General features: G+C 37.7%; 1 protein-coding gene across 1 annotated transcript in view; it reads right to left on the reverse strand.

Annotated features, from left to right (window-relative positions):
• Positions 1 to 3126: 3126 nt before the first annotated feature.
• The window catches only part of LOC140247740 (sodium channel protein type 5 subunit alpha-like), a 41686-nt gene continuing 29530 nt past the window's right edge, over positions 3127 to 15282 (reverse strand). The window contains 11 exon segments of the mRNA XM_072327622.1: positions 3127 to 3785; positions 3788 to 4000; positions 4003 to 4269; positions 5997 to 6261; positions 6691 to 6791; positions 9341 to 9482; positions 10341 to 10394; positions 11254 to 11508; positions 12898 to 12972; positions 14350 to 14388; positions 14606 to 14788. Of these exon segments, the coding sequence (XP_072183723.1) occupies positions 3127 to 3785; positions 3788 to 4000; positions 4003 to 4269; positions 5997 to 6261; positions 6691 to 6791; positions 9341 to 9482; positions 10341 to 10394; positions 11254 to 11508; positions 12898 to 12972; positions 14350 to 14388; positions 14606 to 14788 (2253 nt within the window).

Here is a 15282-nt window from a genome sequence, read left to right on the forward strand (position 1 = left end):
ACTGTTGGATTGAAAATCGGGAAGAAAGTTCCCTTTTGTTCAAAGCAACAGATTCACTGGCCATTTTGCATTCCAAATGTAGAATGAATCAAACAGTTTGCTAGGAACGGTTCTGTGTTGTGTAGCAATACATACCTCAGTGATACCGATGGAGACTTTGCTCCCAATTGGTTTTTTTATGATAACAGTTTCCATCTCTGGAGCTAAAATCTGCTGTTACATGATGCTTGTTTTGAGTGAGGAAGGCATACTGGATGCTTCTAATCTCTCATTTCAGAATATCCTTTTGCTAGAAATGATGATACTTCAAGATACCAAAGGGGAAGGGTCATTATGCTGTTATTTCATCAGTCATCAGAATATGGGATGTTCCCTTACTATGCACCTGTGATGAGGCACTGTGCTAAGTGAGCCAGCTAATGGGATTACTGATACTCCATTGTTAATTTCCTGTTCAGTTTCTATAACATTTTGCTATTGATGGGAGGCAAAGTAGGCCATAATTTTCTTTTCTTCTTTTCTTTCTTAAATGCAACGAAAAGTATTAATATGTATGAATTTTTAAATTAACAGGTGGATTATTAAAACTGAAAAGCCTTCTACAACCCTAGCAGTGACTGCAGAAGCCACCCTCTGCATCCAGATGTGATAAGATACCACATACACACACAGCAGTGCTCATGCAGAAGGCATGTTCATGATCTAAGGAGCAAAAGGGATGAACAGCTCCGCATGCAGCAGCCCCATTTCATTCCTCAGCTCTGAAACAACAGACAGAACTTTTCCTTGGCGGGTGAAAGAGCCTTCATAGGGTAAGCCTGTAAAGCCTGCTGATTTAAGTCAGCCTTGCTATTACTTGGTGGTAGTTAAGCACAGTGGTAGTAAGTACAGTTCCTCCTGTATGATACAACAGATCTCCTCTGAATCCTAATAGCAATAATCCCCAAGGATGTGTATATGCCAGATGAATAATCCAAGCAGAGAAAATAAGGTCTTTGTCTCTCCAGTGTTCCCAATTCCAGACTATGACATAGTACCTACTACTTCACTCAATGTAATTTTAAACCGTAAAAATTAGATGCAAGAAAAACCTTGGTGTTTTGTAATATATTGTTTAAAACCCTCTCATACCCCTTTTCCAGTCATTCTTTCTATTCCAGTACATAAGAGCACAGCACTCTCACACTTGCCTAACAAACGTTTCCCACTGTGGTGAGTAGAGACGCGCTCACAACCACCACCTGGAAGATGCAGCGCTGCAGGGGGACGGCTGCTTGCGGGAGGCAGTTTTTCACAATAATGAAGATCTGTCAAGCTGTCACATGTGAAATCCGGTTCGCAGCCAGCAAACAGAGCCCCTACTGAGAACCGTGGCTATAGCTTGAGAGCCCAGTGCAGAAAAACAGAGAACTGTGACATTAGTTTCCAAGTTACTTACAATTAATTTAATAGTTCCACGTTGAAGGGTGGAAGTTTGCCATCTGCTACGCTTGACTGGCCACCTTCTAAAGCACAGTAAACGCTGCCATCTAATGGCACCTCTCTGTTGAACATGAGCTGACAACTCACGGCAGCTCACAGTAGTTTTGCCTGCAAAGCATCACTCGCTATGCACTGCCTGCACAAAAGCACCCTGTGGTGCATAGGAATGGTCCCAAGCACAGCTACTTTGTCCTTGCACGCATTTTTCAGTGTTATCCCAAAAGGTCTGCAAGATCATGGTTGTTTTTCTTTCCTCCCAAATGTAAGCTGCTCTGGAAGTAATACAGCTCAATCTTAAACTTGTTAGCTCCCAGCTCTGATGTGCTTCTATTTATCCTTTGCTTAGATGTGACCGTATTTTTTCATGTTTTAATAGTATTTAGTGCAGGAAATAACTGTAAAAATCGAATAATTACCTGATTGATGGGCTAAAAGTGTTAATCTTTTTTTGATTCCCTGTTATAAGAAAAACATTCAGAGCTTTTTTGTCCTATTGGACAGTTCTGTTTCATAGAATCATAGAATCACAAGGTTGGAAAGGACCTACAAGGTCATCAATAGTTATATATATATAACCAGTTGTGTTGATCTAGTCCAACCGTCCTCCCTTATTTCATAGAACAATACAATGGCTTCGGCTGGAAGGCACCTTAAAGATCATCAAACTCCAAGCCCCAAACTCCAAGTACAAGTGGTAGACTAATAGCAGACTGTGTCATGCAATCAACCAAAACTGAAAGATAAGAGACCCCTTATGAAACAGACACAATGATGTAAGCATCTGAGCTCTTTATTAATTAGCACTTCATCAGAACTGAGACAACCGTATTAGTTCGCCTGATGGAACCAAACTGCAAAAAACCAGTAAAAGTAATGTTGATACAAACTCATCTATACACATGGCTTTTATTTCAGAGCCAATAAGTATTTATCCTTAGGTACTTTAGGTAATTTTTAAGCTTTTCATGGAACAATAGCTCTTACACAGTCCCCTTTGACTTGACACTGTCACCACAGTTTTCCCTCGTTGAATGATACAAAGAACACATTACATGTAACTTTCAAGCTATTTTAAGATCATTCACTAAATCCACATAGGTGCACATGTAAAGACACCTCAAAACTCCTTCAGTGTAAATGCTCCCAAAGGAACAAGGAGGAAGATGGTCTCAGGGAACCTAGAAATTAGTGGACGATTATATTTAAGCATCCTGAATGAGCGCCTTCACATACAGGTTATACAGTAATTATTTCATTCTGCTACAACAAGAGCGTTAATCTGAGCATTACCTCTGAGGAGATACACATTGTTCTACAGCCCTGTGTGCCTACTGATTACATTACTGCTGACCTTGTACAGATTTTTTCCTTAAAACCAGAAATATGAAGGAATAATAATAAATAATAATAATAAACCCACCAGCTGATTAAAAGAAAATTCACAGTTTGAGTTTCATCTAATTTTTATGACATGGTTGTGCCAATCTTATTTAAGGAGCATTCGTGAAACTGAATAATTACAATGCTTAATGGATATTATCATTTCTGTACGCTTAGAGTATCGTGCTCTGGGAGCAAAAGGTTTTCTCTATCTGGAAACAACTATCATCAGTTCTATCACAAATGCTGCAGCCTGGGATGAACTTATGTGCCCGCCTTATCAGTATCTGCTCCAGCAATACCATCATAAAATAAAGGGAGGGATATAGAAGATTTAGTTTGTGATTTATTTAGCTTCCTCCCATAATTTTCACTCAGCATTGATGCAATGAGGCCATCTTTCTCTTGTATCTCTTCTGCATAGGCTGCACTGTTATAACGTCTACGACAGTGTAAGAAAGGCTTATGTTTCAGAGAACGCTGCAACAAATGCCTCCTGAAGGCCCTCTGAATAACAAGCGCCGACACCTCCTCTTGCTTTCTTTTAAGTGTAGTTGTAATTGGCTTGTAGGAAACTACAGACGGATTGGCAGCCATAAATTTTTCTTCCATGTGTAATTCAAGACCCTCAAAATTCCCAGCTTCTCCTAAAACCCTTTTAGTGAAGGCAAGCAAGATATCCAAGCAGTGGATCTTATCTCCACTCACTATGGGGAGGTCCATGGATATGAGCTGAACTGTATTTGGCTTTGGAATGCGTAAGGGTTCTGCCAGAGCGTCTGCAAAGTCTGAAAGTGCAGAATATTCAATAAACTGCGTTGCCTGAGGATCAAAATTTCCCCAGGTTTCATAAAACATATCAAAGTCATCCTCAGAAAGAGGATCTGCACTTTCTTCAGTGGCAACGCTGAAGTTCTCTAAATGACAGCTATGTACATATTTACAACAATAAGGAAGGATATAATGACATAGCTTACAAAAAACGTAATACCGACCACTTTATTTCTGCAATTAGTGCTGTTCTTGTCTGGTAAGTTGGGAGCACACGTTTTGGATTCTTTTAACACTGGACTCAAGAGTCCATCCCAGCCAGCTGATGTTGTAATTTGGAAGAGACAGAGTATGCTGCTTTCAAAGTTTGAAAGTTGAAAAGGTTATTGATCCCACCTTCCCAGGGAAGACAGGCAAAATTCGTCATGCCCACAATAGCATAAATGAACATAACCAGAAATAGCAAGAGGCCGATGTTGAACAGAGAGGGAAGAGACATTAATAAGGCAAAAAGAAGGGTTCGAATTCCTTTAGCTCTTTTAACCAATCTCAGGATGCGGCCAATTCGTGCCAAACGAATAATTCTCAGAAGCGTAGGAGAGATGAACTTTGAAAAGACTTCAGCAAGTGCAAAACCTTTGAAATGAAAAAAAGAAAAGGTTTTCAGGACTTATCAGTGACATTCTACATTTATGGTCATTTTGTTACACTACATGCACTGGGTGAGAAAAGTGACCAACTTTATCACTTTATAATATATTGCTTTCAAGAGAAACATTATCACCAATATTGCAATGGCTTATGAAAGAGCTTGGGAAAAGTAACACAAATTGTTAATGCCTTGAAATACTGCAGAATTAACAACCTTCTGTTTAGTGTGAAAAATGCATTCTCGCAAATTTCTGTAATTCAGGGGATGGAGTAAACACTGCTCTGGTGCTTTTACAAAACCCTTTACAAATCATTCAGCTTCTGGGCTGGAAGCGATGGGGCTCATCCTCTACCTGCTGTCTAACTTCTCCTACTCCTGCTTCTGCTGGCATGAGCCAGATGTTAAAAGCTGTCTATAATGCTTGGTATTTGGATGACAGATCAAAGAAAAAGAAAATAAAACTGCTATCAGTATTAATCCTCCATCACAATTCATTCCAATGATCGTACTGTTACCTTCAGCAGTATTAAAAGTATGATTACAAACAGATAACCTAAGAATCAGCCTTTTGGATTTCATGGAATAGCAGAGGGCTTCTGTGATTAGGGATGAAACAGAACAGTTTTTCAGAAGAGTTTTTCTTTACTATTGCCTTCCCTGCACTAAGGTTATAATAGGAGTTTCCACAGCCACAGACACTCATGCAGACCCAGAACGGTGTTAAGCTATTCAGTTTTCTAAGCTTTTCTCACCATGATCTGGCTTCTCTAAGGAAAGTCCTGGAAATAAAAGTCTCCCATTTTTCATACAACTGAATTTTTAACCCAAAATTACTTTTACTGTGAAAAGGATGGCTGCTTGGGTTACTTACAAATCAAAGTAGAAAAACATTAAGACTACCACGACTTAAGTACAATAGCTTAGAAAAGATGCTGCTTCATTAAAATGCTATTCTGGTAATTAGTCGATAAAAGTCATACTTTCAAAAGAAAGGTAGAAGGAAAGAGGACAGGGGAAGGGAAGGGAAGGGAAGGGAAGGGAAGGGAAGGGAAGGGAAGGGAAGGGAAGGGAAGGAAAGGAAAGGAAAGGAAAGGAAAGGAAAGGAAAGGAAAGGAAAGGAAAGGAAAGGAAAGGAAAGGAAAGGAAAGGAAAGGAAAGGAAAGGAAAGGAAAGGAAAGGAAAGGAAGGAAAGGAAAGGAAAGGAAAGGAAAGGAAAGGAAAGGAAAGGAAAGGAAAGGAAAGGAAAGGAAAGGAAAGGAAAGGAAAGGAAAGGAAAGGAAAGGAAAGGAAAGGAAAGGAAAGGAAAGGAAAGGAAAGGAAAGGAAAGGAAAGGAAAGGAAAGGAAAGGAAAGGAAAGGAAAGGAAAGGAAAGGAAAGGAAAGGAAAGGAAAGGAAAGGAAAGGAAAGGAAAGGAAAGGAAAGGAAAGGAAAGGAAAGGAAAGGAAAGGAAAGGAAAGGAAAGGAAAGGAAAGGAAAAGGAAAGGAAAGGAAAAGGAAAGGAAAGAAAAGGAATCTGTTTTTCTTTTAATACTCAGCAAAAAAATACAATTGAAAAGAGTATGTAACATTTTAGAAGGAATCAATTTGGATATGGCTTGTAAAATGGATCTGGAATTTACCAGATATATGTAAGCTTTTACTTCATTTTGAAATTAGGCTGAGCGTTAAGACACACCATCTGATCTAGCAGCAATCAGCAATTGATACTTACTAACTAATGAAAGGACCACAACAACTAAATCAAATATGTTCCAACCAGTGGTGAAGAAGTAATGTCTCAAGGCTATTATTTTTATGATGCATTCCCCAGTAAATACTGCCACAAAGAAGTAGTTGATCCTTTTAAGAACATCTCTGACTTCTCCATTGTCACTTTCTGCCATCATCACAACCATATTTAGACAGATGAGAATCACCACGCTAACATCAAATGCTTTGTGTGACACTATATCAAAGAAAAATCCTTGAAACGCATTCTGTGGAGAGAAAGAAGAATGGATTGATGTGACTTCTGAGACTCAGGCAACATTCAAGTATTAAATAGTAATTTTGAGTTCGATAGGGAATTTAAGAGAATAAAGAATTAACAATAAGGTGCTAGAAGCATTTTAGGTGATTCCTTTAGACATTTTAAGACAACACTGAGTATGTGGCCAAGTATTTTCAGGTATCATGCAACAACATTTCCTTAGAAAAAAATTACACAAAAGGAAAACATTCTGAGTACAGTGTGTCTGCTCTGTGCACAGAAATGCTGATTGAAGCAGATATTTTAGTACAAGTAGAGATTTAGGCTGATAATGGGCTCCAATTTGTAAGTTTACTTCCAGATGCCCTGCTTCTTGTTTTAAACTGGTCACCATCTATACATTTTCTACCATTTTCTCCATTTTAAATGGTCTCACCAATGGTCTTGGGATGGGTTTTTGAGGTTTCTTGGATCCAAGTTTTTTTAGGGCATTATAATACTTTTTCTGTTCCTCAGTCAAAAAGAGATCTTTTCCACCTAAGTAGAGGGAAAGAATACTGTTATTCAGCTGAAGCTTAAGCACTCGACTAAATAAACACCAGAAAGTTTATGTTAAAAACAAGCAACAACAAAAATAACACACAAAAACAGTATTCTTTCAGTATTTCTTCTTTTCTTTGAAAAGAGGTGCTGAAAAACAATGATTGGAGCCTGGTGAAAATCTATTCCAGTCAGTATTCATGAGTTGGATTCCTCCTGGGAGAGACTTTCTGAAGTTTTGATAGATCTGTTATTTCATATTTTTGAGCATAACAGAAGACTCGTCAATAAAATGCTTTTAGTTTATACCTTTGGGAAAGGCCAGAGCAGAAGCATATGGCTGAGTTACCAAGTAAATGGAAGATAAAGCACTTTGGGACTGAATTCGGTGGGATTCTCTTTACCACAGATTTTCGGTACTTTTCTATTTGTCATCTATGCCATCTGTATTACCTAACAATTATCCAGAAGCCACCACAGAATCACTGAGTGATCAGTAGTTCATAAAACAAACATATGTAACAGTATCTCCTAGGGCATCTAAGCTTCTAATCATTCTAGCAAGACCTTTGAAAATCCAATTTAAATTCATTACAGCCTATCACAATGAAAATCCTCAAAAAGGAGGAAAGAGGTGAAAAATAAAACCACACTTGTGTCACGTACTTGGAAAAGAAGTGATACATCCACATCTAATTCCAGAAAGTGTTTGAGCTCATCAGCTGCTTAACCAACATTAATTCCTGTCAGCTGGGATCATGCCAACTGGTACTTAGTTGTAAAAAGAATCTATGACCGTGAAATTGGACAGTTGCTCCTCATACATATCTTTTCTCTGTCCAGATGCAGAAAGACAAACAATTTCTTGCATGCCTTTTTATCTTCTACCTAAACCAGTACAGTTTTGGTACTTGGTGTAAGAGTCAGCCTGTGGAAATGATGAAAAATTCAGCCTATGGAGATAATGAAATCGCTCTTGTGGAGACCGTCTTCCAAATGTGCACCTTGAAGTTGCAAACCTCCTGTCAGTCTGCCAACAAAAATGCTCACTTGTTTTATTATAAGACTCCCAAGTGGATTCATAGACTCAATTATCCTTAATATTATGGATATATTAAGTTCCTAAATGAATCAGGGAGAGAACTGCATCAATAAATATGCTTGATAATAAATAAGGTTCCAGATGTTGAAGCTTACCAGGGAAAGCTAACTGTTGCTTTTCTCTTGCTGTGTTTTTTCCTTTTAAGATTTTTTCTTCAGAGTCAGACTCAATAACAATCTTAGATAATCCAGCAACAATGAGGAGAGGACAAAGCCCTCAGGGGCTTTAAGAAGCCTTTAAATGGTTATCTGTCTTCTTCCTGGGGTGATGGTTTGAATTTGACACCAGAATTCTTTTTTTAAACTTTATAAATTAATTTGTAGAGTAATTTACTAAAAACTAGACTTTTTTATTATTATTATTATTTATTTATTTATTTTATGAAGCTAATTTTAGAAAAAGTTCTGATTAACAAGGCCTTTTCAAGTTTCTTCACCAGGAAAACAGCTGCTACTTCTTCCATCAGCAGTTATGGGGTTTAATCATCTTTACCATGTTTGTTAGGTGTTTCCACCCAGCAAAAAGGGTTGTTATTTTCTCCAATGAACATCTTTAAGACAGAATCTTAGAATGATTTGTGTTGGAAGGGGTCTTTAAGATCATCTATTTTCAACCCCCCTGCTATGGGCAACCTGTTCAGTGTCTCACCACAGTAACAAATTTCTTCCTGATATCTAATCTAAACCTACCTTCTTCCAGTTTAGAGCTATTTTCCCTCATCCTGTCACTGAATGCCCTTATAACAAGACCCTCCCCAGCTTTCCTGTAGGCCCCCTTCAGGTACTTGAAGGCCTCTATAAGGTCTCCTTGGAGCCTCCTCTTCTCCAGCTGAAGAGCCTCAGGTCTCTCAGCCAAGTCCCATAAGGGAGGTGCTCCATCTCTCTGATCATCTTTGTGGCCCTCCACTGGACCTGCTATAACAGCTCCATGTCCTTCTTGTGTTGGGGGCTCCAGAATTGGACACAGTATTCCAATGGGGTCTCACAAGAGCAAAGTAGAGGGGCAGAACCACCTCCCTCAACCTGCTGGTCACACTTTGTAACCCAGGATACAGTTGGCCTTCTGGGCTGCAAGCACACAGTGCAGGCTCATGTTGAATCTTTCATCAACCAACTGTTGACCACAACTCTCTGAGTGTGACCATCCACCCGATTCCTTATCCAGTGAGTGGTCTATCCATCAGATTCATTTTTCTGCAATTTGGTGACCAGGATGTCATGTGGGACAGTGTCAAATGTGTTATCTACCTAGACTTGTGTAACATCAGTTGCTCTTCTTTTATCCACTGATGCTGGAACTCTAACATAAAAGGCCACAAAGCCTTTTCTTCTCCAAGCCTTAGATATCTGTAGTTACCTGAAAATTGTATACATCTGCATGCCAAACTGGCACAGACTCAACCAAATTGGGGTTACAAGAGACCATGAATTATTTCATAGAGTACTTATCTTCTTCCTTTGTTGGTTAAAGTTGCTGATAACCACTCCAATGAAAAGATTCAGCATAAAGAAAGATCCAAATATAATGAAAATCACAAAGTAAGAATACATAGGTAGGAATGCCTCAAATTTTGGCTGTTGATCTATCTGTTAGCAAAAAGGAAAAAAAAAAAAAAAAGGAAAACATATTAGTAAAAATTATTTCCAATTTATTACAACCATTTTTTTTATTGTAAGAAGGAATAAATTATTTTTTCATATTTAAACATTTACATGTGGAACAACAGTCTTGTTCTGTCTTGTTGCTCTTTGTAAATGAAGATAACAAATCTAGTCTTAGATAATTACTTCAATCAACAATAATTTCCAATCAGAAGGGATTCTGCAAATGCCTGAATCAGAAAAACAACTCATCCTAAAGCATTTCAGTGGACTTGCCACCCTCTTGAACGCTATCCCAGACAAGCAGCAGTTTAAATTGTGAGCTTGCTATGAGCAACTGTTCAAGCAAGGATCTTACTTTCAATTAGCAGCTACTTCATAATTGGTGCTTGAATGAATATGGAAATGGAAAATGAAATTAAATATGCAGAAGTTAAAACATACTGTACTAATGAGAGAGAAAAACAGAACATATAAATGGGGAAGAAATGGCAAGAATATCTAGCATACATAGGGAACAAGTTCAGAAATACCTGCTGAACATGAAGGAAAATTTGCTTTAGAGGCATAATCCCTCTAAGATATTCTCAACTCTGTTTCTAAAAAAGACTCGTATAAAACTTGCAACATCTTGTGCATCATCACTCTATTTCAACCCATTCTCCTTTTATCCTAAGTTCCAGGTATTTGGCATTCCAAGGACTTCTGTTTCACTGTGTTGTGTAAAGCACTGATCTGGATGTGTTTCTCATTTGACAACAGAAATAAAGCTGAAAAAAGACACTGCATGTCTATAACAAAACAAAACAAAAAAGGCAGGTGGGGTGGGAAGAAGTGACCTACCTCACGTGAATCCACTGCTGCATACATAATGTCCATCCAGCCTTTAAAAGTTGCCTGAAAATAATTACATCACTGAGATTATTCTCATTAAAATTAAATAAAAATAAAAAGATGAGATGGAGCTAACATAAATGCGTTCACAGTTCAGGAAAAGCAAGCAGTGTACTACAAAAAATGTTCCAATGATCCACTTCATTGGTAAACAGAAACAAATTAACATTATGTACTGAACAAAGGGGGTGTGAATCCTGTTAAATCTCTTTCATCATTAATTTTTTTAATCAAGATTTTGTGCATATTCTATGTTTATGTTTAATTAGCAAGTACGTCCTAAGAGGCAGAAAATAAAGCCTAAGACAGCAGTTTTAAACAGCAGTTTTAGCACTTCTACAGGATTCTAGAAGGCTTCGAGGATGCAGGGCCAAGAACATCTAGATAGAACATGGGGATAGGAAGCGCTTCAAAAACACTTTAGGTATTTCCAGCACCTATCTTGTGGTACTAAGTTCAGTAAGTCAGCATCCAAAGACTTCGTACCTTATAAAATATCAGAAACACAATCATAGCTTATATAATATCAGAAACACAAACAAACTGCATTGAGCTACTTCTCTGTTCCCCAGTGTAGGACTAACTTTTACTCTAGACAAAACAAGTAATTTAAATCCACAAACATTTCAGACTTAGTATATTTATCAGTTCTGCGATAAAAGAAAATGTCCGTGAAACAATGCAGATGCAATGGGGTTCTTTATCAGGAACTGAGCAGCTTATAGACATGAACATTATTTATTTAAGCAAGAAAATATCACCACTTTCAGCAAAAAAGACGGAAGTGCAGTGGTGTCCTGTGGTTGGGCTGCTCTTTCCTTGAAGAAATTGAAGCTGAGCATATTTCTTTTACAGGACTTACCACTTGGAGAAGAGCCAAGTATCCCATCCCAACATGATCAAAATTTACATCACTATTTGTCCATTTTCCACCATAACTCTCACAGTCACTTTTGTTCTCAACTCCTCTGTTATCTCCTGCCTTTAGCACGCATTTCCAAAATTTTTGTCCAAGTAGTTTTACTCCTACAATGTTAAACAGGAGCCAGAAGACAACACAGACGAGTAAAACGTTCAAGATCGAGGGGATAGCTCCCAAAAGTGCATTCACAACAACCTTAAATAAATAAAATGAATGATAAGAAAGAATAACTTCTCACATTCAATAGAACACCTTTCCCCTCCCTACCCAACACCCCCTCTCCTTCCCCCCCCACCCCCAGAAACACTTGGTTTATTCTTTGGTATCTATTGCAGCTTCTCACTCACAGAAAAACTAGCAGATGACAATTATTTTATTTAATAGGAATATCACTCACTGCCAACTCATTCTCTATTATCTTCCCAGTGTAGTGCTATCAAAAAACTTTATTCCAATTTCCTGTAACTTAGGTGATTAAAGACAACAATTAAATCCGTTATCTAATTATATCTCAACTGATCCTCTTTTTAATCTTCTCTTCCCCAGGCAAAACAAGCTGTATGCTTAGCCTCGCCAGCTACATACTCCAGGTTGTTAAATGAAGCTTTAAACAGCATGGACCCCAGGACTCAGCCATTAATGGCAGTCTAACAGTTGAGTTAAATTCTGCACATTGAACTCAGCAGTTCAGCCAATTTTCATTATAGTTCATCTACCCAAACCATATTTAATCTTATTATGAGACCACTGATAACTTTTCACTCCCTCAAACATCTTGCCATAGAAGACAGTTAGGTCCTTCATAAATTCACACTGTTTGTTCCCATCTTATTTCTTGTCCTTAATGAGAACTTGCACCATATCCATCCTGGGGCCTGACTTTAGCATCTCATCACATTCTGTAATCAAACATTGGTCAGATAACTTATATTACATCACATCCCATCATATTTTATTTCTTCCCATTGGCTTACAACACTCCAGATAGTCCACTCAGAGCAATTTCTAAGGTTAAAAAAGAAGAATATCCTCCTCTGTTAAGAAAATCCCACCCAATTTAAGTAAGCAAAGGACTGCTCTCCTTCATATTCACTCAGAGCAGGGACCCTACCCAGAGATACCTGTCAAGATGAGAAAATACAATCATAGCAGCTTAAAGAAGGGGAATTATGGAAAGGAGCTACAAAAAGTCAATAGTTTCATCTGAAGCAATGAATTAATCATTTTTTCCAGTTCCTAAATTCTTGTCTGAGACAGGGAGGAAAGATAAGAAATGACTGGAGTCACTACACTTCTTAGGCCATGGAGATCAGTAGAACATACAACTTTGACAGTACAGTATCCTCCTTGCTAACAGTTCGTTTGGGGTAATTGGATGAATTCTTCTTCCTTGCACCAGCACACTTGTGTTCAACGTCCTTCTTTCATTTGTATTTATATATTTCTATGAAATTATTTTTGAAATGACAACCATCTGAACCATCTCAATGCTATTTCAGGTCCCCAGATAGAGATGTGATCTTATAAAAACTACAAATGCATCTATTCTGAAACATACACCCCCACCCTACCCAATATCCGTACCTTGATCCCTTCAAATCTTGACAGAGCTCGTAGTGGCCGCAGCGCTCGGAGTGTCCTGAGAGACTTCAGGGCACTCTCAGAGGAACACTGTGAATTCTGCTGTGAATTTTTTCTTAGTCCCCAGGAAACACAAGAAAGCTGTGTTTATAGAATTGAAACTGATATTATTAACTGGCATTCAAGAGTTTACTCCATTTCTGTTTGTAGACAATCACAGATCAATGGCAATTGTGGCTTTGATCAGTAATCAAATGCTAATAATGTTCACTCAGAGGTAATATTATAGGTAATATAATTTTATTTTTCAGACATTTTTCAAGTAATGCCATTTCTTTTCAATAAACATATCTATGTTTGGGTGTTTTTTTTTCAAAATCAGCTCTTCTAATACCTCAGAAGGTTAATATAACAACAAAAATGGAACTGTGGTAATTCCACGGAATACAAGGCTTGAAAGTATGATTCAAATAAATGATTCTCCGTTTCTTTATAATCATTCTCAGAAGCATATCTGGTAATTTAATGTCGTGTCCATACCTTTATAGAAAAAAAAGAATATGTTTTTTTCAAAAGATACACAGTTTTGATTTTAAGTCTTCATAAGACAGAAACCGAGCTGAAAGCATTAGAAAAAGTATTTCAATACTTAGGGTTTATTTTTCCCCCCCCACTGTTCGTAATTTGTCTCTTTCTTCCTATCTGAATTTGTTATCTTTCTGTCTACTTACTCATGCTCTTCCACTGCAGGTCTGTAATTGCTAGGAAAGTCCTGCTTTATATTCTTTTTATGCAGTCATAGTTAGATTTTTCTGTTGAATTTCTGAGTATTCAGTTGGGCTGGGATTGTTTAGTCTGGAGAAGAGGAAGCTCAGGGAAGACCTCATTGTACTCTACAACTTCCAGAAGGGAGGTTGTGATGAGGAGGGTTATGGCCTCCTCTCCCAGGCAACAAACAGGACCCGAGGAAATGGCCACAAGTTGTGCCAGAGGAAGTTTAGATTAGATAAAGGGAAAAACTTCTTCACTCAACAAGCGGTCAGGCACTGGAATGGCTGCCCAGGGAGGTGGTTAAGTCACCATCCCTGGCAGTGTTCAAGAGGTGTCTGGACAAGGAGCTACAAGATATGGCTTAGCAGCTTAGTGGGTAGTAATGGTGATAGAAGGACGGCTGGATTAGATGATCTTGTAGGTCCTTTCCAATCCTGTGATTCTATGATTCTATAACTGTCAGGATTTATTCACTAAACATGCTTTCCTACTTCTTTAACTTTGTGGCAAATGATTTTTCCAACAATACTTTTAAGCTCCCTTTATCATCTAAATTTGTTCTCTTTTAAATAAGCAACTCTACTTTTTTTTTTCCTGTTTCTGTATGACAGAGCTGCCAGCACTTGCACATTTTCCTATCATCTTAGTTAACTTATCTTAATCTCATTTCTGATTGCTAATTGCACTCTCTCTACAATGGAGAAGATTTATGTAACTGAGATAGTCCTCAACAACAGCAACACCTGATAAAATGTATTTAAACAACTTATCATCTACAATTTCCATTTAAATTTGTCCTACAGCAGCTTTTGATTGCAATTCTTTTCAGCTTCTTGAAACTGTCTTTTACAAACAAGTTGAATCCTACCCCAAATTTCCATGTAGTTCTTTATATAGAAAAAAATAATAATAAATAAAATTCCAAATGTAAGTTCAATATAATACTTACACACACAATGATGAAGTCGAGCCAACACCACGTGTTTGTGAAATAACTTTGCAAACCATAAGCTACCCATTTCAGAAGCATCTCCATAATAAAGATGTAAGTGAATACTATATCAGCATACTCTAGGAGCTTTTTAACTGTTCTTCTTTTCTCAAGGTGAATATCTTCAAATGCCTGGAATTTCACAATTCAGTTTAAAGCTGTTTAGTAGTTTTACAGTAAATTATTTTAGAATTGCACAAGAATACAGTTTGGTTTATCTTATCCACTTCATGTTATGTTATTGGCAACTTATTTTTATAGATAGAAATAAAAACTTAAATAGTAAACAGCATCATTTTCAGGTTGGTTAAAAACTTTGGGTTTTTTCTGTTCTAGACTTCTTCAACAAGTATCTGATGAGTACCCAATACAGATACCAAAAATCTTAGCTTCCCAAATACATAGATAATTTTTGAAGTCTGAAATCCCTCATAGCTAAGTTTAAATTAAAGACATTAACCAATCATCTCTTTCAGGCCTAAACCTTCCAAAGCTGCCACCATCAGTCAGTCTGCAGAGCTATAACACAGGTATGAAAAACCACAACACACATCTCATCTGTTCTTTACTGGAGTTCTGAATTTCTCACAAAACCCCTGACATCACTTACTGTCAGTAAGGGTTTT

Source organism: Excalfactoria chinensis, chromosome 2, assembly GCF_039878825.1.
Source record: "Excalfactoria chinensis isolate bCotChi1 chromosome 2, bCotChi1.hap2, whole genome shotgun sequence".
Taxonomy (NCBI): Eukaryota; Metazoa; Chordata; class Aves; order Galliformes; family Phasianidae; genus Excalfactoria; species Excalfactoria chinensis.